The 24,634-nt window shown below is 39.2% G+C and overlaps 3 protein-coding genes and 1 pseudogene across 4 annotated transcripts in view; 2 read left to right on the top strand and 2 right to left on the bottom strand.

Moving 5' to 3' along the window:
* Positions 1-525: 525 nt before the first annotated feature.
* Positions 526-24,634, top strand: part of LOC146491946 (uncharacterized) — a 99,661-nt gene continuing 75,552 nt past the window's right edge. The window contains exons 1-2 of one of the 2 annotated variants that reach the window (XR_014872464.1): positions 526-1,678; positions 3,348-3,892. Coding sequence is in view for 1 of the 2 variants with exons in the window: in XM_085151921.1 (XP_085008047.1) it covers positions 842-1,678; positions 3,348-3,674 (1,164 nt within the window). In the remaining variant the exon portion in view is untranslated. Of the gene's footprint in view, positions 1,679-3,347; positions 5,169-24,634 lie in introns of those variants that run through there. The other variant, XM_085151921.1, reaches the window with a different exon arrangement.
* Positions 5,581-11,866, bottom strand: LOC146491953 (uncharacterized). Its single transcript, XM_085152303.1, has 5 exons — positions 11,748-11,866; positions 8,962-9,696; positions 8,194-8,586; positions 7,519-7,635; positions 5,581-7,010 (listed from the first exon to the last, which is right to left on the bottom strand). The coding sequence occupies exons 1-5, from the start codon at positions 11,823-11,825 to the stop codon at positions 5,934-5,936; spliced, it is 2,400 nt and encodes a 799-aa protein (XP_085008429.1). The 5' UTR covers positions 11,826-11,866; the 3' UTR covers positions 5,581-5,933.
* On the top strand, positions 12,521-18,453 carry LOC146491952 (uncharacterized; annotated as a pseudogene).
* On the bottom strand, positions 17,528-24,467 carry LOC146491951 (uncharacterized). Its single transcript, XM_085150483.1, has 3 exons — positions 24,457-24,467; positions 22,708-23,014; positions 17,528-21,040 (listed from the first exon to the last, which is right to left on the bottom strand). The coding sequence occupies exons 1-3, from the start codon at positions 24,465-24,467 to the stop codon at positions 20,714-20,716; spliced, it is 645 nt and encodes a 214-aa protein (XP_085006609.1). The 3' UTR covers positions 17,528-20,713.

Genomic DNA, 24,634 nt, shown 5'->3' with positions numbered 1-24,634 from the left:
TCTTTTACCTCATTGTTTTACACCCACACATTAACCTGTTAACTCACTCCTCCAACCTCATTTTCCTTTCACCCCAACAGCTCTCATACAGTCAGCAATCAAATTCTCCATTCATCCTTGGTCAGCTTTAAATGTCACTGTTAATTTTATCAATTTATTTATCATTACTTTAACGCTACTCCACTTTTAATTTGCTTTATTTACTTTAGTTCATTTTCTCCTATTTGATAACTACGACTTCTTGACTATTACTATTTCACAGAAAATCAACTAATCTACTTTGTCTCCCTATTTGTCATCAAAGAATTCACCCACACACTTACAGGCTGGTCACTCACCCCCACCTTTTCTTTCGCTCTCACACACACGCAAATTTTACTCCTCGTTCGTTCCACCTGTGAACCCGCCCCTCGAGGCCAGTGTTGCCAACTCCTCAGTAAGGAAAATCGCTATTGGTTGTCCTAAAAGTCGCTAGAAGTCGCTAAAAAAAAAAAAAAAAAAAAAAAAAAAGAAGTCGCTAAATGACGTCATCACATAATTTGCATAATTGGTCATGCTAATGTAATTGTAACCTACGGAGCCCCGCAGGGGACATGGGAGAAAAAAAAATTAAGACGGACTTTTGCGAGATCTCGCAAAACTTTTGCGAGATCTCGCAAAACAAACTCGGGATCTCGCAAAACTTTTGCGAGATCTCGCAAAACTAACTCGGGATCTCGCAAAACTTTTGCGAGATCTCGCAAAACAAACTCGGGAAAAAAAAAAAAAAAAAAAACTCGGGATCTCGCAAAAGTCCATACACCTCCAAATCAGCACTGAAACTTTAGAAACAACCACAGCGATGGAGGACACACACCCATTTGAGCGATTCATAGATTTTTACTTTGAGCTTGGACTAAACTATAAAGACATTAAAACTGTGCTTTGCAGTAGACACAGTTTTCATATAAGCGAAAGACATCTGAAGAGAGTTCTTAGCGCAAGGGGACACACTCGCCACAAAGCGTACTCTGACCTGGCCGTCTTGGTTGAATTTATAGACAACCAATTGCAGTACTCTGGGCAGCTTCACGGATACCGATGGATGTACGCTAAATGCAGGGAACATGGACTACGCGTGAGGAAAGAGGATGTGCGCTTGGTTTTGAAGGAGCTGGATCCCCGAGGCGTCGCACTGAGGCAAGCAAGACGTTTCAGGCGAAGGAACTATTTTTCAAAAGGGCCGAATTTCATCTGGCACATGGACTCCTACGACAAACTGAAGCCATATGGCATCTGTATCAATGGTAGTATTGACGGTTTCTCTAGAAAAATAATCTGGCTTAATGCGTACACAACAAATAGTAATCCGAAAGTGATCGGGGGGTATTACATAGAAGCGGTGCAGCGTTTAAAGGGCTGCCCTAGAGTTGTGAGGGGCGATCTTGGAACTGAAAATGGCCATGTTAGAGGCTTTCAGCGTTTCCTTGTGCCCGTGGCTCCTAACGACACCCTTGAGAGTTACTTGGAGGGAGCAAGTACCGCCAATCAAAGGATTGAATACTGGTGGCGTTTTCTTCGCAGCCAGTGTCTGGAGTTCTGGTTATCCTTATTTGCAGACATCAGAGACAACGGGTACTTTGATGGTGGGTTTCTGGACAAAAACCTCCTTCAGTTTTGTTGCATGGGACTCATCCAGGTGAGTTAATAAAATATGTTTTGTTGCGTGTATGGATGCATGCGTGTGTGAGTGAGAGATAAAAGAAACTGAGGAAGTGATAGAGAGGTAATACACGAAGTACTGTGAGAGATGAGACCTGTGCCAGGTTTAGGAAATGGAGAGACTTGCAGGAAGAAAGAGACAAGACAGGGAGAAGCGGTTGAGAGGAGCAGGGAGTAAATGAAATAAAAAATTGTGTAAATACTATAATTTAGGCTTAAGCAATCGGCCGCCTTAAGGAAGAGCTCAACAACCAAGACTACAGTAACATCCAGTGTTGGGGAGTAACGGAATACATCTACCGCCGTTACGTATTTAAAATACAAAATATGAGTAACTGTATTCCGTTACAGTTACCGTTTAAAAAGGTGGTATTTAGAATACAGTTACTTTGTTGAAATAAATGGATTACACGGCGGTACTTCCCTGTTTCATACTGTGGCGGGTCAGGACTGTTTGGGTTTTGTTTGACAGCTACGTTCTGTTGTTCCAGGCGGCAGCGTTACGGTTGCCATGGTTACAGGGTGACGCTCTCTCTCTCTCTGTGTTTCCTGGGTGAGAGAGGCCTTTTTGTTGTTGTTGTGCTAAGCTAACAGGCAGAATGCTACAGGTATAGCTCTAAAGAATGTAGCATCATAGGCAGTGTAGTCCGTGCTGCAGGGAAAATGGACTGCCATACCCCTGATGTGTCTGTGAGCGAGGGAGGGAGAAAAAAAAGTACGAGCTGTCATCGAGCAAAAACGGGAGCTGGAAGCATGTAAATATAATAAAAACCACTGCAGCCAAGAAGAGTGCCTGACGAGCCCAGTTGTAAGTAAGCTATTAAGACTAGACTGTACTCCGTGTTCGTGTTTTCCTCCAAAAACAATAAGTTCCGTTGGAGCAGCCTTTCAACGCCTCTCTCTCGCAAGCAAAGTTGACCCAGACAACAAAGTAAAGCTATTTTTTGGCTACGACCCGACACAGAACCCACCGTATTAGCCAGAGGTCCCTTTATTATGGTTCGGAGCCACGGACCTTCAGTAACAGTAATAAATCACACAGCAATAGTACATTCACGTAGTTGTAAACAGCATGATAATATATTAAGTAATCCAAAGTATTCAGACTATGTTACTCTCATTGAGTAACGTAGCGGAATACGTTACAGAATACATTTCGGGTCATGTATTCTGTAATGGAATACATTTTAAAAGTAACCTTCCCAACACTGGTAACATCTATGTTGAAGATGTTGACATGGCATATGAAAATTTCTTATCTATAATATTAACTATTTACAATTTGGAATTATTTCGATTGGAATATCCAAATAACTTACAAATACAAAATACAATGATCAGTGACATAAAACAAATTGATTATTATGAGGGGAGTAGATGAGACAAGCAGGTAGTAATAAGACTAACAGTACTAATGTAAGATATCACAGCATAACAGTAACCGTAGTTAGTGTGTGAAACACTTGTACAGATGACATTAGGTAAAGTACATGATTACAAAAATTCGCATGATTGTTTAAAAATAATAAATTGCATAAATATAAGAAACCTTCCTCTCAGTGAGTGAGTTGTCTCATTGTGATCTGCGTATATGTATATACGTACATGCGATCACATTTCTTAAATTTCTGTATTCTTTTTAACAGGATGAGCTGGATGACACTGCACAGGTTTGGAATACACACTCCATCAGGCCATCAACAAACATCAATATCCCCAGTGGTCGACCTAATGTAATGTATACATTACCTGAGCTCTACGGGACAAGAGACTTCCTTTGCCCCACTGAAGAAGAAGATGTTGAAATGTGTAAAACTGAGTGTGTTTTTCGACTGACCAAACCATGTGACCCCGATGTATATGAACTGTGCTATATCATCATGACTGAGTCCCATCTGACTCCACCAACAGACCCATATCAGGCTGTGAACTTGTACATGCATTTAAGAGAGAACATCATGGCATTAGTGTAAATTGCATACACTGCAGCAGAGAACATTTCTCAAAATTGACCTGTGCTATATGTGAGAAAGCTAACTTCTGGATATTAAACAGACTGTAAACTGTAAGCTTTCTAGTACACAGTCATTTATGAGAATATCTTATATAGAAATATTTATTGTTGTGTTCCAGGAGGGTCAGTGAACTAAAGTATAAAGGGGAGTCTCTGCCTGTTAATGATATTCTGAGTGTTCTTTAGCACAAAAACATTGTAATGTTCTGTCAAATGTTATCAAGTTCTATGTCTATGTGTATTACTTCAAATTACTTTAACTGTCTATTTGGCTTGATACATGGATCAAAACATAAGACACGTCTTAATTTAATGTGTTAGGAGTTTTAATGTACAGTGTTTACTCAGATAATGGTGGTTTATGTTGAGTATTTTGTAATAACTTTTAAATGGTGAGTTGGTATTTATTTACACCATCTCTATTTGTTAATGATGGGAATGTTTAGTTGTTTATGTTGGCTAGAATACAGTTTAAAATCGAAGAGATATTCTATTATGCCTTGTTGCTTTACATATATTATAACACCAACTGTCACACTGGCAAGCTACATGAAATGGTACTAAGGGGCATCATAATCTGAGGGGGGGCACCTTGGCATTTTTCTAAACTCAAGTTTCTCTGTCTAAAAATATAATTATTTCATGTCATTTTTGCTATTTTTTTTTAACTATTTATTCTGATTCCAGACGAGCTTTAGTTTTTTAATGTTGGTTAAACAAAACTGAAAAAATAAAGAACTAAATCGAGACCTTTTGAACTCTTAGAATTTCTAATAGATATAAACATTCTTTTTTGGTCACTGAATTTATCTGAAGCTTATTTTATCAGCTGAATAACAAATTCTTTGCACCCACCTGTTCTGTTGATGAACAGCAATTTCATTCGAATGCTATTTTTGCAAAACTCACCACTTCTGAAAGGATGATATGTGTTGTTGAACTACCGGATAAATAAACTGAAATCTAATCAATTTCTAATTTTTTTTTTGGACTATGTAGTACAGACAACTAAAAAATTGCAAATGACAAAAGCATATCGACAACATCTGTGTATTGACTGCCTGTGTTCCCAGGCACTTTAATTTCAGAGAAGGGTAGACAGAAGTGCATAATCTGTCAAAAATATAGCAATATTTTATAATTAACCATATATACTATTTGATCTAATTAGAAATCCTGGCCTACAATCTTGTTTATCCAAGAAACTGTTAAATCTGATAATCATTGCTTGGTAATTTGTAATTATATAAGACAGTATAAAGAATTGTGAATCATCTGTATGTCACATTATGGCAAAGTCCTTTCAAAAAAGATAACTTGTGATGGCAATATGCTTTTTAACAAAACAACTAGTAAACATTTCAGAAGCTAATCAAGGGAAAATAGGACTTATTGTTACAAGATGATGTTTATAGGCCACATCAGCTTTAAGAATTTGGAAACAGGATCTTATCATTAACTTTCAATAACTTTTTTCGCAACCATAGTGACATTCTTTACTAATATTAATGGACCTTTCACCCTGAAATCAAATTTACACATTTTTCTGTTCGCTAGCTGTTAATCCACATTGTTTTAGTGTGAGTTGCCCAATTTTAGAGATATTGACTGTACAAGCCTACCCTTCTCGTTTCACATGGTACTTAATGCTTAGTAGCAATGTCTTTATGTAGACCTTATGTAGCTTCATGTAGTTTTTCAACAAGGAAGAGATTTCTACAGCTAATATCTCCCAAAACTAGGCAACTCACGACAAAACAGTCTAGATGGATAAACAGCAAGCCAATGTGTGTCACTGTGGGGTATGCAGGTGTGTTGAGAGAATGTACCCAAAAGCAGACAAGGGGAGAGAGAGGACACTGAACTTAAAACAAAAGCGAGCCTTTATTCTGGCTGATGGCAGGAGTAAAAGGAAACAATGACAATGTGTACAGCAGATTTTGATGTGATCTGTCCCTCTAACGCTAAACACAAACCTTGTTTTCAACAGAAGTTAAAGATGCGGTCATTTTCAAAGAATTTTAAACAATAAAGAGTCCTTGTGAAATCTGAGCTAACATACAACTAAACCATCAGAAAATTAAATTTGTGACTGCTTATTATACAGCTGAATATATCAAATGCTTCAATGACAAATGAAACAAGACAGAATTTATGAACTCAAGGATAATCATACATATAACAATTACAGCTGTAACCATTAGTACACTCATCAAGTTCAAATGATGTCCATTTCAAAGTAATTGCTGGAAAGGACATTGTCGAACTCTGTGCGAAATTCAGGATAAGAACTGTAAGTGCATGGCACTTCAAGGGTAGCTCCACAGGTGTGAGCAACAGGCCTTCTGTTGAGCCCAGTTTCAGCATTAAAGCACACCAAAATTTTGTCAACACATATCACAGAAGATCCTGTGCAGAAGCGCAGGATTTTTTCAGCTTTGGTTTCATCAGCGTTTTTAACATAACGCTGAAGATGGTTAAAGGTTGTCTGTTCTCCGTGAGACAGCATCAATTTTGTTGTTTCAAATAGCTGCACTAGTCTTTTGCCTGTGGCCTTCTTTGTCTCATACAGAGATAACACACTTTCCTTGTCTGCCAGTTTCAGCTGCAGATGTGCCATGGGTGTGGAGAAGCAATCCATTATATACTTTGGCTCTTGGAGAATGGCCTTATGAGCCATTGTTTCAATGGCAGGCTGCATGTTGTTCTTAGGTGGCAGGAAGTGGGAACCCATCCTTGTAAAAAGGTCAAGCAGGTCCTCTTCATCATTTTCATCCATTGTGCCTTGGAGAGCCTTCTCAACAGCTGATCTCTCAACAGGAGGGAGATAGTTGAGAAACGATGCAATCAGAATGTCTACATCAACTGAGTCCATTCCGTGGATGCAAGCTAAAATGAAAGCCTTTGACAGCCTCACTGGAAAGACACCATGGTCTAGTAAGCCTTTCACCCATATCTGCCCAACTGCTTGCCATTCAGCCTCACTAAAGTCTGGTCTCAGCCTTGGAACTCGTTCATTTTCACCTTCACACTGTTCCAAAAATTGCTCCCAAAATGCAGTGTAAACCTCCCTTGACACCCCAGCATCATCAACAGCATTTTCATTTACAAAGTTCATCTTTAAAGTCTCATTCAGAATGCTACTGTCCATAAATACAGCCAAAAGATCATCAACAACTTTTATCCTGCGAATTGATACATGTAGGGGGCTCTGTGGGTCTCCTGAATTTGATGGGGAAAGTTGGTTGCTTGAATCTAAAGGCAAACCTTGTGCGATGAAATTCAGTCCATGGTCCTGAGTAAAAGACAAAACATGCACATTCCATAAGAAATGCAAATGAATTGTACAGATTACACAATATCAATGTTCTGAAAAAGTTTGAAATTTATTTGTCTAATTTTAGTGGGCTGTACATTCCCAAACCATGGTTGCACTGACAATTTATGTATAACATTCACATTTTGGCCTGATGGATGTCCTCGTATGCCTCACAGAAAATTATACAAGTGTTCTTTACATGTATGAGAAGACTCACTTCTGTGCAAAAAAGGTAGAGAACACAATAGTGACACCAAAACAATGTCTCACTGCTGTGTTATGTAAATAATTTAATTTCAAGACTAAATTTCCTGTTTAATCTTATCTTAATGTTAAACACTGGAATTGTCTCTCAACTGACAATATCCTTTTAATTCAAATGGACCCACAAACTGCCATATCCTCAGAAAATAGCATGAAATTTTGGCATCTCTACAGTATGTAAAGATAGGTGTTTACGGTTGCCCGAATTGATCCATCTTACCTGTGTAATCTGGGGTGCTTCCTCCTGTATTGACTGCATATGGGGTGTGGGCAAGCCATTAGCTGAAGACAATGGTAGCAGGAAACCATCCATAGGTAATCCATTTGTGTCAGCATTCTGAGAAGGAAGTATTGCATTAACTGACAACAGACACCTTAACCCTTCAAGATTAGAAGACTCTTCTTCAATCTTCTACCTTGGCCTATTCTAAATCATGAATGTTCTTAAAAAGTCTGCAAAATATGTCAATAGGTCTTAAGAAATAGAAAAAAGATACACCTCTTTATTTTCAGCCTACATGTCTCACTTACAAGAGTAAAAAGACATATTACAGTGGAATTCCACAGGTTTTTATCAGATCTTGATGTACTTCTTACTACTTAAAATGTTGTATTATTGCTGCAACAAAATCAAGTTTTAAACAAACAAGAGATGAATTCTGATTAATAGAAATTGAGCAAGTGTTTCACAGTACTGTAGGTTATTTCTTTTAAGATCCAAAAGAATAATATTACAGAAAATAACATACATGCTTAAATTTTGTCCAAGCAGGAATGCATGATCAGCTTTTTTAAAATCAGAACTATGCAAGTTATTGAATTTGATTATTAATAAATTTCCATATTTTGTAACACTTACATAAACCATATCAACCACAACTGTCCATGGTCTTACCTGTCTGAGATCCTCACTGTTGACATAATTCAGGGTTATCACGACTGTGTCATCACCATCTGCTCTGACAAGATCCTCTTCAGGATTCCATAGAACCGTATCCACTTCGTCTGTGTCTGGAAAACGAAATTCCAAATCTTCTGGAAGTTTCTCCCGGGACTCTAGTTTGAAGGATTTGTTAGGAACTATACTGGTCAGATCAATAATTTCAGAGCAGTGGTCAGGGAAATCATGATCACTTGAGTCAGTCTGCTGCTGCTGTCCCACAACAGTGTTTTTAATGTCTGTTGGGGTTGAATGCCTATGATGTGATTTTCCTGGACTTTGTGTTGTCACTGCCTCGCAGAGTGATTTCAGTTTTTTTGGATTGTGTCCCATCTGGAAATTGTGAATCTGTGAACCAGAAAACAAACACAAGAAACAAACGAAAATAACTCAATTATTTTTTCAGCAGCCAGTCATTTAGTACATGTTAATAAATACAAAGCTGTAAGTCTTTCACAGATGTATTAAATGTACCTTACCACACAAGTCAACAACAAATTCCTTGAATAATTTCATCCTACAGAAGTGCAAATATTCGTAGATGTACATAAAGCACTTGAATAAGACAACTCTTTATTGCCGTTGCACAGTCATACCTAGTACAATAGTACAACAAAATTAGAACATGTCGCATGTTACCACCAAGCACTAATAAACACAACAAAATACAGTAACTTTAAAGTGATCATTATTTGTAATAATAACTTTCTTATTTTAACAAACCTGTTTGCCAGTGTCACTGTCAGATGAATCCCCATGGTCAAGTAGATCTGGGACAAAATCATCTGTCTCACTGTCAAATCCAAGTAATGTCACCGGTGAATCTTCTTCAGTTATGCTGACAGAAAAATCCTCTTCAGATGAGGACTGAACTGTTGATGGTGTTTCATCTTTTGTGCAAATGTAAAATCTCATGAGCTTCAATTTGGTTTGTTCATAAAGTTTGCCAACAGTGTCATCTAAAGCAATCGGATTTCTTTTAAAATCACAGACATCAGTGACAAAGTCTTCAACTCTCCCTTTTGGCGAGTACCCATCTGGAAAAAACAGGTCCTTTCCCATTTCCAAAATCTTAGCTACAGTTGTAGTTTTTTCCACAGTTGCATGTCTTGTTCCTCCACCATTTCTGGTTCTCACTTGACGGTATTCATTACTGCTTAAATGAAGCCATCCGATTTCTATTTTTCTGCAGGTCTTCTCTCCTGCAGTATTTCTCTGTCTTGCCATCCCTTCACCTTGCTTGTGGAACACACCTGATGAACCACACAGCACTCCTTTGGTTTTTGATCTTACTTTCCGTGCCGCAATTTTATCTCTTAGGTTCTGCAGAAGAGTCTCTTTATCTGTGCTGTACTTAGTTTGTTGACAGAAGGACTGGACAGCTACTCTGTCACCATATGTCCTTATGTATTTTGCCATTTGTACATCAGTCATGACGGACAGCACTGCCTTATCCACCTGCAGACATAAAACATTAGAGAAATGCTATTAATATACTTTTATTCTAGGAAGCCACACTAGCACACATGGAATACTAACTGTATTAGAAATAGAGTTCTTAATCACTGTTCATGATCATTATCAAAAGTTACTCTGACAACTTGTGTCTTATTACCTTACTGTTGCTCTGTTAGTATTAGTATAGTAATAGTAGTAGATATTTATATACTACGTTACTAAAAAATATTTTGCTAGTAAGGTATAAGTAAGGTAAGTTCCACCAAGTATTTTGTGCTATGGTGTCCATGTTACCATGGTAATGGCACAGCCAGATAACAACATCCAAATTCATGGGCTGCAACCTCTTTTTCTTTTAACTTTATTTATCACATTGTCCAAATTCATGGGCTGCATCCTCCTGAGGACGCTTTTGTAGACCGATTACGTCACAGCGATGCGCCGAAGGCTATCCAAAATCCGTACTAGTTTTTTTTTTATTTGCACAGAAATGTACAACAATTATGGCAATCTCTACAAAGATTCTATTTTAAATTCGTAGACTCCTCCGAATGCAGCGGACAAATGCGTCCTCCTTTTCACCAAATTTTTTTTTAACTATTAAACTTTATTAAGAAACAGTATACAGAACATGTATACAACCAGAACAAAATTAACATATACCAGGGGGTGTAATACAAAGAATTACATACATTCACTTTTCACCGAATTTGAAGGATGGGTCGGGGGTGTGCTTCGTGGCCCACCATATCCCAGAATTCAAAGTGCGGCCCAGCCAAACTCAGTTTCCGGTAATGGCAGCCGCTAATAAGTTTTAAAATGACTGTTATTAATCTTTCTGGGTCACAAAATGAACTTTTAACATATTTCAGGCGAGAACGTGGGTGTGTAAACTTGAAATATCTGCTCGGTTTATCAAGATATATACATATTTGCAAGTGCTTCGACGTTTTCGTTGATGTCTGTTACCCACCAGCTCGATAGCCAGCCTAGAGCTCAACGGTCACTAAAGCTGCCGAGAACGGCACAACTCCCGGCACATCATTTTCAGCTCACCTCGGACTTTTGCTACTCAGGCTAAACATAATATATAAAACACTTAGACAACCTAAAAATGTTAATGTTTGGCTTTTTTCAGTGTTTTATTTGTTCGTGAGTAAACCGGTTTGGCTGAGATTAAAGTTATTAGATTAAATTAGATAAAATAAAACTTTATTAATCCCCTGGGTGGGTTCCTCCTTGGTTTTTACACCGATTATGCTGGGCTCACACTGTGCGATTTTTGGCCCATTTTGAGCCGATTTTTGAGTCGTGCGACTGTTTTTGCGATGGCCCGATTTTGGCCTTCGTCGTGCATCGTATAGTATACCTGGGGTAACGAGAAGCGATTAACACCTCACGACCAGCTCCCGATCATCAATCGCTTGGTCGTGCCTGTTTGTAGCAATTTAGCAAAGTTGATGGCGGTGGTGTGCGTGTCTGTGTGAGTGAAAGACAGAGAGGGAGAGCAAGCGACAGAATTTCTGTTATAACCTTCATTTTATGGACGCACAGTGTGAGCACTCGGGTCGCATCAGAGCATCGGGTCGTATAGTGTGAGACCCTGCATCGTGACCTACGAACTTCTAACCCCTGCGAGTCAATGTACAGTTTGAGCAGGAGCTGAATCGCGCGACTGTAAAAATCGCACAGTGTGAGCCCAGCATTAGATAGAAAGGAGCAGACGGACGAGTTTAATAAACTCCACCAACGCAGTGGTGACGCTAATCAGAAGGCTAGACCGTCCAATTTCCCCAGCCGTTTACTTCCGGCCTACTTCTGAGGACCCGCCCCACGTAGACCACGAAGCCCGAGTCCTCGGGAGGATGCAGCCCATGAATTTGGACACGATTTGAAATTTCAAAACATATGTGCACTTAACAGTTATGTTTAATGAACCTGAACATATTTACAAGAATTAACATTAAAGGCCTGCATATACGACCTAGGTTTTTCAACAAGTTTCTCGCCTTTTGAACCGCAGTGTTTAATGCTTTGTTGTTTATACGTACTTTGTCTTGTTGCATGTGCATGATGTCGTCGTGTGGGACCTCTCTTGACCGCAAGAAATGTTCTAAATCCTCCTCCATGTCTGCACCTACGGGGGCTCCGTACGCACCCTTCAACTGAAACGCTAGATCCCGTTTTGCGAGATCCCGAGTTTGGTTTTTTTTTTTTTTTTTTTTTTTTCCCGAGTTTGTTTTGCGAGATCTCGCAAAAGTTTTGCGAGATCCCGAGTTAGTTTTGCGAGATCTCGCAAAAGTTTTGCGAGATCCCGAGTTAGTTTTGCGAGATCTCGCAAAAGTTTTGCGAGATCCCGAGTTAGTTTTGCGAGATCTCGCAAAAGTTTTGCGAGATCTCGCAAAAGTCCGTCTTAATTTTTTTTTCTCCCATGTCCCCTGCGGGGCTCCGTATTTTTGTAATGTCTTTCACGTCTTTTTTTTTTTAGCGACTTTTTTTTCTAAAAAAAATCGCTAGGGGGTCTGAAAACTCGCTAAATTACGGAGCCCCGCAGGGGACATGGGAGAAAAAAAAATTAAGACGGACTTTTGCGAGATCTCGCAAAACTTTTGCGAGATCTCGCAAAACTAACTCGGGATCTCGCAAAACTTTTGCGAGATCTCGCAAAACAAACTCGGGATCTCGCAAAACTTTTTCGAGATCTCGCAAAACAAACTCGGGATCTCGCAAAACTTTTGCGAGATCTCGCAAAACAAACTCGGGGAAAAAAAAAAAAAAAAAAAAAAAAACCAAACTCGGGATCTCGCAAAACGGGATCTAGCGTTTCAGTTGAAGGGTGCGTACGGAGCCCCCGTAGGTGCAGACATGGAGGAGGATTTAGAACATTTCTTGCGGTCAAGAGAGGTCCCACACGACGACATCATGCACATGCAACAAGACAAAGTACGTATAAACAACAAAGCATTAAACACTGCGGTTCAAAAGGCGAGAAACTTGTTGAAAAACCTAGGTCGTATATGCAGGCCTTTAATGTTAATTCTTGTAAATATGTTCAGGTTCATTAAACATAACTGTTAAGTGCACATATGTTTTGAAATTTCAAATCGTGTCCAAATTCATGGGCTGCATCCTCCCGAGGACTCGGGCTTCGTGGTCTACGTGGGGCGGGTCCTCAGAAGTAGGCCGGAAGTAAACGGCTGGGGAAATTGGACGGTCTAGCCTTCTGATTAGCGTCACCACTGCGTTGGTGGAGTTTATTAAACTCGTCCGTCTGCTCCTTTCTATCTAATGCTGGGCTCACACTGTGCGATTTTTACAGTCGCGCGATTCAGCTCCTGCTCAAACTGTACATTGACTCGCAGGGGTTAGAAGTTCGTAGGTCACGATGCAGGGTCTCACACTATACGACCCGATGCTCTGATGCGACCCGAGTGCTCACACTGTGCGTCCATAAAATGAAGGTTATAACAGAAATTCTGTCGCTTGCTCTCCCTCTCTGTCTTTCACTCACACAGACACGCACACCACCGCCATCAACTTTGCTAAATTGCTACAAACAGGCACGACCAAGCGATTGATGATCGGGAGCTGGTCGTGAGGTGTTAATCGCTTCTCGTTACCCCAGGTATACTATACGATGCACGACGAAGGCCAAAATCGGGCCATCGCAAAAACAGTCGCACGACTCAAAAATCGGCTCAAAATGGGCCAAAAATCGCACAGTGTGAGCCCAGCATAATCGGTGTAAAAACCAAGGAGGAACCCACCCAGGGGATTAATAAAGTTTTATTTTATCTAATTTAATCTAATAACTTTAATCTCAGCCAAACCGGTTTACTCACGAACAAATAAAACACTGAAAAAAGCCAAACATTAACATTTTTAGGTTGTCTAAGTGTTTTATATATTATGTTTAGCCTGAGTAGCAAAAGTCCGAGGTGAGCTGAAAATGATGTGCCGGGAGTTGTGCCGTTCTCGGCAGCTTTAGTGACCGTTGAGCTCTAGGCTGGCTATCGAGCTGGTGGGTAACAGACATCAACGAAAACGTCGAAGCACTTGCAAATATGTATATATCTTGATAAACCGAGCAGATATTTCAAGTTTACACACCCACGTTCTCGCCTGAAATATGTTAAAAGTTCATTTTGTGACCCAGAAAGATTAATAACAGTCATTTTAAAACTTATTAGCGGCTGCCATTACCGGAAACTGAGTTTGGCTGGGCCGCACTTTGAATTCTGGGATATGGTGGGCCACGAAGCACACCCCCGACCCATCCTTCAAATTCGGTGAAAAGTGAATGTATGTAATTCTTTGTATTACACCCCCTGGTATATGTTAATTTTGTTCTGGTTGTATACATGTTCTGTATACTGTTTCTTAATAAAGTTTAATAGTTAAAAAAAAAATTTGGTGAAAAGGAGGACGCATTTGTCCGCTGCATTCGGAGGAGTCTACGAATTTAAAATAGAATCTTTGTAGAGATTGCCATAATTGTTGTACATTTCTGTGCAAATAAAAAAAAAACTAGTACGGATTTTGGATAGCCTTCGGCGCATCGCTGTGACGTAATCGGTCTACAAAAGCGTCCTCAGGAGGATGCAGCCCATGAATTTGGACAATGTGATAAATAAAGTTAAAAGAAAAAGAGGTTGCAGCCCATGAATTTGGATGTTGTTATCTGGCTGTGCCATTACCATGGTAACATGGACACCATAGCACAAAATACTTGGTGGAACTTACCTTACTTATACCTTACTAGCAAAATATTTTTTAGTAACGTAGTATATAAATATCTACTACTATTACTATACTAATACTAACAGAGCAACAGTAAGGTAATAAGACACAAGTTGTCAGAGTAACTTTTGATAATGATCATGAACAGTGATTAAGAACTCTATTTCTAATACAGTTAGTATTCCATGTGTGCTAGTGTGGCTTCCTAGAATAAAAGTATATTAATAGCATTTCTCTAATGTTTTATGTCTGCAGGTGGATAAGGCAGTGCTGTCCGTCATGACTGATGTACAAATGGCAAAATACATAAGGACATATGGTGACAGAGTAGCTGTCCAGTCCTTCTGTCAACAAACTAAGTACAGCACAGATAAAGAGACTCTTCTGCAGAACCTAAGAGATAAAATTGCGGCACGGAAAGTAAGATCAAAAACCAAAGGAGTGCTGTGTGGTTCATCAGGTGTGTTCCACAAGCAAGGTGAAGGGATGGCAAGACAGAGAAATACTGCAGGAGAGAAGACCTGCAGAAAAATAGAAATCGGATGGCTTCATTTAAGCAGTAATGAATACCGTCAAGTGAGAACCAGAAATGGTGGAGGAACAAGACATGCAACTGTGGAAAAAACTACAACTGTAGCTAAGATTTTGGAAATGGGAAAGGACCTGTTTTTTCCAGATGGGTACTCGCCAAAAGGGAGAGTTGAAGACTTTGTCACTGATGTCTGTGATTTTAAAAGAAATCCGATTGCTTTAGATGACACTGTTGGCAAACTTTATGAACAAACCAAATTGAAGCTCATGAGATTTTACATTTGCACAAAAGATGAAACACCATCAACAGTTCAGTCCTCATCTGAAGAGGATTTTTCTGTCAGCATAACTGAAGAAGATTCACCGGTGACATTATTTGGATTTGACAGTGAGACAGATGATTTTGTCCCAGATCTACTTGACCATGGGGATTCATCTGACAGTGACACTGGCAAACAGGTTTGTTAAAATAAGAAAGTTATTATTACAAATAATGATCACTTTAAAGTTACTGTATTTTGTTGTGTTTATTAGTGCTTGGTGGTAACATGCGACATGTTCTAATTTTGTTGTACTATTGTACTAGGTATGACTGTGCAACGGCAATAAAGAGTTGTCTTATTCAAGTGCTTTATGTACATCTACGAATATTTGCACTTCTGTAGGATGAAATTATTCAAGGAATTTGTTGTTGACTTGTGTGGTAAGGTACATTTAATACATCTGTGAAAGACTTACAGCTTTGTATTTATTAACATGTACTAAATGACTGGCTGCTGAAAAAATAATTGAGTTATTTTCGTTTGTTTCTTGTGTTTGTTTTCTGGTTCACAGATTCACAATTTCCAGATGGGACACAATCCAAAAAAACTGAAATCACTCTGCGAGGCAGTGACAACACAAAGTCCAGGAAAATCACATCATAGGCATTCAACCCCAACAGACATTAAAAACACTGTTGTGGGACAGCAGCAGCAGACTGACTCAAGTGATCATGATTTCCCTGACCACTGCTCTGAAATTATTGATCTGACCAGTATAGTTCCTAACAAATCCTTCAAACTAGAGTCCCGGAGAAACTTCCAGAAGATTTGGAATTTCGTTTTCCAGACACAGACGAAGTGGATACGGTTCTATGGAATCCTGAAGAGGATCTTGTCAGAGCAGATGGTGATGACACAGTCGTGATAACCCTGAATTATGTCAACAGTGAGGATCTCAGACAGGTAAGACCATGGACAGTTGTGGTTGATATGGTTTATGTAAGTGTTACAAAATATGGAAATTTATTAATAATCAAATTCAATAACTTGCATAGTTCTGATTTTAAAAAAGCTGATCATGCATTCCTGCTTGGACAAAATTTAAGCATGTATGTTATTTTCTGTAATATTATTCTTTTGGATCTTAAAAGAAATAACCTACAGTACTGTGAAACACTTGCTCAATTTCTATTAATCAGAATTCATCTCTTGTTTGTTTAAAACTTGATTTTGTTGCAGCAATAATACAACATTTTAAGTAGTAAGAAGTACATCAAGATCTGATAAAAACCTGTGGAATTCCACTGTAATATGTCTTTTTACTCTTGTAAGTGAGACATGTAGGCTGAAAATAAAGAGGTGTATCTTTTTTCTATTTCTTAAGACCTATTGACATATTTTGCAGACTTTTTAAGAACATTCATGATTTAGAATAGGCCAAGGTAGAAGATTGAAGAAGAGTCTTCTAATCTTGAAGGGTTAAGGTGTCTGTTGTCAGTTAATGCAATACTTCCTTCTCAGAATGCTGACACAAATGGATTACCTATGGATGGTTTCCTGCTACCATTGTCTTCAGCTAATGGCTTGCCCACACCCCATATGCAGTCAATACAGGAGGAAGCACCCCAGATTACACAGGTAAGATGGATCAATTCGGGCAACCGTAAACACCTATCTTTACATACTGTAGAGATGCCAAAATTTCATGCTATTTTCTGAGGATATGGCAGTTTGTGGGTCCATTTGAATTAAAAGGATATTGTCAGTTGAGAGACAATTCCAGTGTTTAACATTAAGATAAGATTAAACAGGAAATTTAGTCTTGAAATTAAATTATTTACATAACACAGCAGTGAGACATTTTTTTGTTGTCACTATTGTGTTCTCTACCTTTTTTGCACAGAAGTGAGTCTTCTCATACATGTAAAGAACACTTGTATAATTTTCTGTGAGGCATACGAGGACATCCATCAGGCCAAAATGTGAATGTTATACATAAATTGTCAGTGCAACCATGGTTTGGGAATGTACAGCCCACTAAAATTAGACAAATAAATTTCAAACTTTTTCAGAACATTGATATTGTGTAATCTGTACAATTCATTTGCATTTCTTATGGAATGTGCATGTTTTGTCTTTTACTCAGGACCATGGACTGAATTTCATCGCACAAGGTTTGCCTTTAGATTCAAGCAACCAACTTTCCCCATCAAATTCAGGAGACCCACAGAGCCCCCTACATGTATCAATTCGCAGGATAAAAGTTGTTGATGATCTTTTGGCTGTATTTATGGACAGTAGCATTCTGAATGAGACTTTAAAGATGAACTTTGTAAATGAAAATGCTGTTGATGATGCTGGGGTGTCAAGGGAGGTTTACACTGCATTTTGGGAGCAATTTTTGGAACAGTGTGAAGGTGAAAATGAACGAGTTCCAAGGCTGAGACCAGACTTTAGTGAGGCTGAATGGCAAGCAGTTGGGCAGATATGGGTGAAAGGCTTACTAGACCATGGTGTCTTTCCAGTGAGGCTGTCAAAGGCTTTCATTTTAGCTTGCATCCACGGAATGGACTCAGTTGATGTAGACATTCTGATTGCATCGTTTCTCAACTATCTCCCTCCTGTTGAGAGATCAGCTGTTGAGAAGGCTCTCCAAGGCACAATGGATGAAAATGATGAAGAGGACCTGCTTGACCTTTTTACAAGGATGGGTTCCCACTTCCTGCCACCTAAGAACAACATGCAGCCTGCCATTGAAACAATGGCTCATAAGGCCATTCTCCAAGAGCCAAAGTATATAATGGATTGCTTCTCCACACCCATGGCACATCTGCAGCTGAAACTGGCAGACAAGGAAAGTGTGTTATCTCTGTATGAGACAAAGAAGGCCACAGGCAAAAGACTAGTGCAGCTATTTGAAACAACAAAATTGATGCTGTCTCACGGAGAACAGACAACCTTTAACCATCTTCAGCGTTATGTTAAAAACGCTGATGAAACCAAAGCTGAAAAAATCCTGCGCTTCTGCACAGGATCTTCTGTGATATGTGTTGACAAAATTTTGGTGTGCTTTAATGCTGAAACTGGGCTCAACAGAAGGCCTGTTGCTCACACCTGTGGAGCTACCCTTGAAGTGCCATGCACTTACAGTTCTTATCCTGAATTTCGCACAGAGTTCGACAATGTCCTTTCCAGCAATTACTTTGAAATGGACATCATTTGAACTTGATGAGTGTACTAATGGTTACAGCTGTAATTGTTATATGTATGATTATCCTTGAGTTCATAAATTCTGTCTTGTTTCATTTGTCATTGAAGCATTTGATATATTCAGCTGTATAATAAGCAGTCACAAATTTAATTTTCTGATGGTTTAGTTGTATGTTAGCTCAGATTTCACAAGGACTCTTTATTGTTTAAAATTCTTTGAAAATGACCGCATCTTTAACTTCTGTTGAAAACAAGGTTTGTGTTTAGCGTTAGAGTGACAGATCACATCAAAATCTGCTGTACACATTGTCATTGTTTCCTTTTACTCCTGCCATCAGCCAGAATAAAGGCTCGCTTTTGTTTTAAGTTCAGTGTCCCCTCTCTCTCTCCTTGTCTGCTTTTGGGTACATTCTCTCAACACACCTGCATACCCCACAGTGACACACATTGGCTTGCTGTTTATCCATCTAGACTGTTTTGTCGTGAGTTGCCTAGTTTTGGGAGATATTAGCTGTAGAGATCTCTTCCTTGTTGAAAAACTACATGAAGCTACATAAGGTCTACATAAAGACATTGCTACTAAGCATTAAGTACCATGTGAAACGAGAAGGGTAGGCTTGTACAGTCAATATCTCTAAAATTGGGCAACTCACACTAAAACAATGTGGATTAACAGCTAGCGAACAGAAAAATGTGTAAATTTGATTTCAGGGTGAAAGGTCCATTAATATTAGTAAAGAATGTCACTATGGTTGCGAAAAAAGTTATTGAAAGTTAATGATAAGATCCTGTTTCCAAATTCTTAAAGCTGATGTGGCCTATAAACATCATCTTGTAACAATAAGTCCTATTTTCCCTTGATTAGCTTCTGAAATGTTTACTAGTTGTTTTGTTAAAAAGCATATTGCCATCACAAGTTATCTTTTTTGAAAGGACTTTGCCATAATGTGACATACAGATGATTCACAATTCTTTATACTGTCTTATATAATTACAAATTACCAAGCAATGATTATCAGATTTAACAGTTTCTTGGATAAACAAGATTGTAGGCCAGGATTTCTAATTAGATCAAATAGTATATATGGTTAATTATAAAATATTGCTATATTTTTGACAGATTATGCACTTCTGTCTACCCTTCTCTGAAATTAAAGTGCCTGGGAACACAGGCAGTCAATACACAGATGTTGTCGATATGCTTTTGTCATTTGCAATTTTTTAGTTGTCTGTACTACATAGTCCAAAAAAAAAATTAGAAATTGATTAGATTTCAGTTTATTTATCCGGTAGTTCAACAACACATATCATCCTTTCAGAAGTGGTGAGTTTTGCAAAAATAGCATTCGAATGAAATTGCTGTTCATCAACAGAACAGGTGGGTGCAAAGAATTTGTTATTCAGCTGATAAAATAAGCTTCAGATAAATTCAGTGACCAAAAAAGAATGTTTATATCTATTAGAAATTCTAAGAGTTCAAAAGGTCTCGATTTAGTTCTTTATTTTTTCAGTTTTGTTTAACCAACATTAAAAAACTAAAGCTCGTCTGGAATCAGAATAAATAGTTAAAAAAAATAGCAAAAATGACATGAAATAATTATATTTTTAGACAGAGAAACTTGAGTTTAGAAAAATGCCAAGGTGCCCCCCCTCAGATTATGATGCCCCTTAGTACCATTTCATGTAGCTTGCCAGTGTGACAGTTGGTGTTATAATATATATAAAGCAACAAGGCATAATAGAATATCTCTTCGATTTTAAACTGTATTCTAGCCAACATAAACAACTAAACATTCCCATCATTAACAAATAGAGATGGTGTAAATAAATACCAACTCACCATTTAAAAGTTATTACAAAATACTCAACATAAACCACCATTATCTGAGTAAACACTGTATATTAAAACTCCTAACACATTAAATTAAGACGTGTCTTATGTTTTGATCCATGTATCAAGCCAAATAGACAGTTAAAGTAATTCGAAGTAATACACATAGACATAGAACTTGATAACATTTGACAGAACATTACAATGTTTTTGTGCTAAAGAACACTCAGAATATCATTAACAGGCAGAGACTCCCCTTTATACTTTAGTTCACTGACCCTCCTGGAACACAACAATAAATATTTCTATATAAGATATTCTCATAAATGACTGTGTACTAGAAAGCTTACAGTTTACAGTCTGTTTAATATCCAGAAGTTAACTTTCTCACATATAGCACAGGTCAATTTTGAGAAATGTTCTCTGCTGCAGTGTATGCAATTTACACTAATGCCATGATGTTCTCTCTTAAATGCATGTACAAGTTCACAGCCTGATATGGGTCTGTTGGTGGAGTCAGATGGGACTCAGTCATGATGATATTGCACAGTTCATATACATCGGGGTCACATGGTTTGGTCAGTCGAAAAACACACTCAGTTTTACACATTTCAACATCTTCTTCTTCAGTGGGGCAAAGGAAGTCTCTTGTCCCGTAGAGCTCAGGTAATGTATACATTACATTAGGTCGACCACTGGGGATATTGATGTTTGTTGATGGCCTGATGGAGTGTGTATTCCAAACCTGTGCAGTGTCATCCAGCTCATCCTGTTAAAAAGAATACAGAAATTTAAGAAATGTGATCGCATGTACGTATATACATATACGCAGATCACGATGAGACAACTCACTCACTGAGAGGAAGGTTTCTTATATTTATGCAATTTATTATTTTTAAACAATCATGCGAATTTTTGTAATCATGTACTTTACCTAATGTCATCTGTACAAGTGTTTCACACACTAACTACGGTTACTGTTATGCTGTGATATCTTACATTAGTACTGTTAGTCTTATTACTACCTGCTTGTCTCATCTACTCCCCTCATAATAATCAATTTGTTTTATGTCACTGATCATTGTATTTTGTATTTGTAAGTTATTTGGATATTCCAATCTAAATAATTCCAAATTGTAAATAGTTAATATTATAGATAAGAAATTTTCATATGCCATGTCAACATCTTCAACATAGATGTTACCAGTGTTGGGAAGGTTACTTTTAAAATGTATTCCATTACAGAATACATGACCCGAAATGTATTCTGTAACGTATTCCGCTACGTTACTCAATGAGAGTAACATATTCTGAATACTTTGGATTACTTAATATATTATCATGCTGTTTACAACTACGTGAATGTACTATTGCTGTGATTTATTACTGTTACTGAAGGTCCGTGGCTCCGAACCATAATAAAGGGACCTCTGGCTAATACGGTGGGTTCTGTGTCGGGTCGTAGCCAAAAAATAGCTTTACTTTGTTGTCTGGGTCAACTTTGCTTGCGAGAGAGAGGCGTTGAAAGGCTGCTCCAACGGAACTTATTGTTTTTGGAGGAAAACACGAACACGGTGTACAGTCGAGTCTTATTAGCTTACTTACAGCTGGGCTCGTCAGGCACTCTTCTTGGCTGCAGTGGTTATTATTATATTTACATGCTTCCAGCTCCCGTTTCTGCTCCATGACAGCTCGTACTTTTTTTTCTCCCTCCCTCGCTCACAGACACATCAGGGGTATGGCAGTCCATTTTCCCTGCAGCACGGACTACACTGCCTATGATGCTACATTCTTTAGAGCTATGCCTGTAGCATTCTGCCTATTAGCTTAGCACAACAACAACAAAAAGGCCTCTCTCACCCAGGAAACACAGAGAGAGAGAGAGCGTCACCCTGTAACCATGGCAACCGTAACGCTGCCGCCTGGAGCAACAGAACGTAGCTGTCAAACAAAACCCAAACAGTCCTGACCCGCCACAATATGAAACAGGAAAGTACCACTGTGTAATCCATTTATTTCAACAAAGTAACTGTATTCTAAATACCACCTTTTTAAACGGTAACTGTAACGGAATACAGTTACTCATATTTTGTATTTTAAATACGTAACAGCGGTACATGTATTCCGTTACTCTCCAACACTGGATGTTACTGTAGTCTTGGTTGTTGAGCTCTTCCTTAAGGCGGCCGATTGCTTAAGCCTAAATTATAGTATTTACACAATTTTTTATTTCATTTACTCCCTGCTCCTCTCAACCGCTTCTCCCTGTCTTGTCTCTTTCTTCCTGCAAGTCTCTCCATTTCCTAAACCTGGCACAGGTCTCATCTCTCACAGTACTTCGTGTATTACCTCTCTATCACTTCCTCAGTTTCTTTTATCTCTCACTCACACACGCATGCATCCATACACGCAACAAAACATATTTTATTAACTCACCTGGATGAGTCCCATGCAACAAAACTGAAGGAGGTTTTTGTCCAGAAACCCACCATCAAAGTACCCGTTGTCTCTGATGTCTGCAAATAAGGATAACCAGAACTCCAGACACTGGCTGCGAAGAAAACGCCACCAGTATTCAATCCTTTGATTGGCGGTACTTGCTCCCTCCAAGTAACTCTCAAGGGTGTCGTTAGGAGCCACGGGCACAAGGAAACGCTGAAAGCCTCTAACATGGCCATTTTCAGTTCCAAGATCGCCCCTCACAACTCTAGGGCAGCCCTTTAAACGCTGCACCGCATCAGTGCTGATTTGGAGGTGTATGGACTTTTGCGAGATCCCGAGTTTTTTTTTTTTTTTTTTTCCCCGAGTTTGTTTTGCGAGATCTTGCAAAAGTTTTGCGAGATCCCGAGTTTGTTTTGCGAGATCTCGCAAAAGTTTTGCGAGATCCCGAGTTTGTTTTGCGAGATCTCGCAAAAGTTTTGCGAGATCCCGAGTTTGTTTTGCGAGATCTCGCAAAAGTTTTGCGAGATCTCGCAAAAGTCCGTCTTAATTTTTTTTTTCTCCCATGTCCCCTGCGGGGCTCCGTACTAAATATAGCGACAAAGTCGCTAAGTTGGCAACACTGCTCGAGGCTGGCTCAAAAACACTTCATACTTCTTGCAGTCCCAACTTTCTGCGAGACACTTCTGCTGATTCAGGACAACGCCCTAATCAGAACAAAGAGCGGGTGCCGTCCGCTCTTATACACCTCAACCTAACTAGGACAATTAGGCTCACGATCTTCAGATCGCGCCACATTTGCCTCACGAATTATTCAAACTGCGTCACAGACTGGATACCGCAGTTTCTCTTCCCCATAAAAAATAAAACCAAATTAAACCCCCCAATTGACTTCACAGTTTGCAACAATTCGCGACACGGCCTCCTGCCGCAATTTCTACACACCACAAACACACACTTTTAGACACAAATTCTTTTTGTTACTTTAATTGACTCCCGTACTTCAGACGAGACGCCGACTCTAACGGCGCTTTCACACACACTACACCGTCCTCCTTCTGCATCAGGCACTGTTCAACTCAGCTCGGAATCTAACCGGCGAAAGCAACCGATCCTGCTTTTATGTATACTTCAGACTGTGACAGGGACCTCTCCCCGACTTAGTTATTTAAGGAGCCACGAATCCCCAGGTCACCACCCTGGATCTCCTGCCCTCACAGGTCCTAGCCCCGCGTCCGAGACTAGGTGGGGTAACCAAACCCGTGACACACACAGCCCTCAGCTGGCGACGAGGCCTTAAACCCCGCTTTCTAACTAATAGTAACACATGTTTCCTGCTTTAACGCATGAGGACGGATCACCGCCACTTTTTCCTAATAACTAAGACGGATGAAACACCGATTCTACTAATCTGTAACAAACGTCTCCTGCTTTAACGCACTGAGATGTTCTTACGGGGCGCTAAACATCAACTTGGAGTTCTTAGAAAAGTCTCTTGCTTTAGTCGCTCACAGTACGCTAAACATCAACTTGGAGTTCTTAGAAAAGTCTCTTGCTTTAGTCGCTCACAGTACGCTAAACATCAACTTGGAGTTCTTACAAAAGTCTCTTGCTTTAACGCACTGAGACGGACGCTAGCCGCCTTTTTTTCTACTGAGTGAATTTACACTGCGATACGTTCAACTTAGCGAACAGATAATTTAGGCTTTAAACAATATGCACGGTTCGAAAATAAACAGTGCTTACCTTTTAATCATGTGAGCTAGCTCTCTGTTCGCCTCGTTTCACGATCTCAGCTCTGCCAATTCATCCTCTCTGGGCCTCGAGCGAATCCCAGGGTTTCGGCACCAAAACTGTTACGAAATCAGTTTTACCCCTGTTCTTTTATTCGTCGAAACTTCCAGAGACGGCACCGGAACTCAGT

Source organism: Neolamprologus multifasciatus, chromosome 23 (genome assembly GCF_963576455.1).
Source record: "Neolamprologus multifasciatus chromosome 23, fNeoMul1.2, whole genome shotgun sequence".
Taxonomy (NCBI): domain Eukaryota; kingdom Metazoa; phylum Chordata; class Actinopteri; order Cichliformes; family Cichlidae; genus Neolamprologus; species Neolamprologus multifasciatus.
The sequence above is the reverse complement of the archived record's forward strand: the minus strand, read 5'-3'. Positions and strand labels throughout refer to the sequence as shown.

What these genes read in the sequence shown, in the direction of transcription:
- LOC146491951 (XM_085150483.1), bottom strand. An exon ending in GTTGCATGGGACTCATCCAG is followed by an intron (nt 21,041 to 22,707) that starts GTGAGTTAATAA and finishes TCTTTTTAACAG; the next exon opens with GATGAGCTGGATGACACTGC.
- LOC146491953 (XM_085152303.1), bottom strand. Translation starts at nt 11,825, where the DNA reads ATGGAGGAGGATTTAGAACATTTCTTGCGGTCAAGAGAGGTCCCACAC. An exon ending in TGCACATGCAACAAGACAAA is followed by an intron (nt 9,697 to 11,747) that starts GTACGTATAAAC and finishes TTATGTCTGCAG; the next exon opens with GTGGATAAGGCAGTGCTGTC. An exon ending in ACAGTGACACTGGCAAACAG is followed by an intron (nt 8,587 to 8,961) that starts GTTTGTTAAAAT and finishes TCTGGTTCACAG; the next exon opens with ATTCACAATTTCCAGATGGG.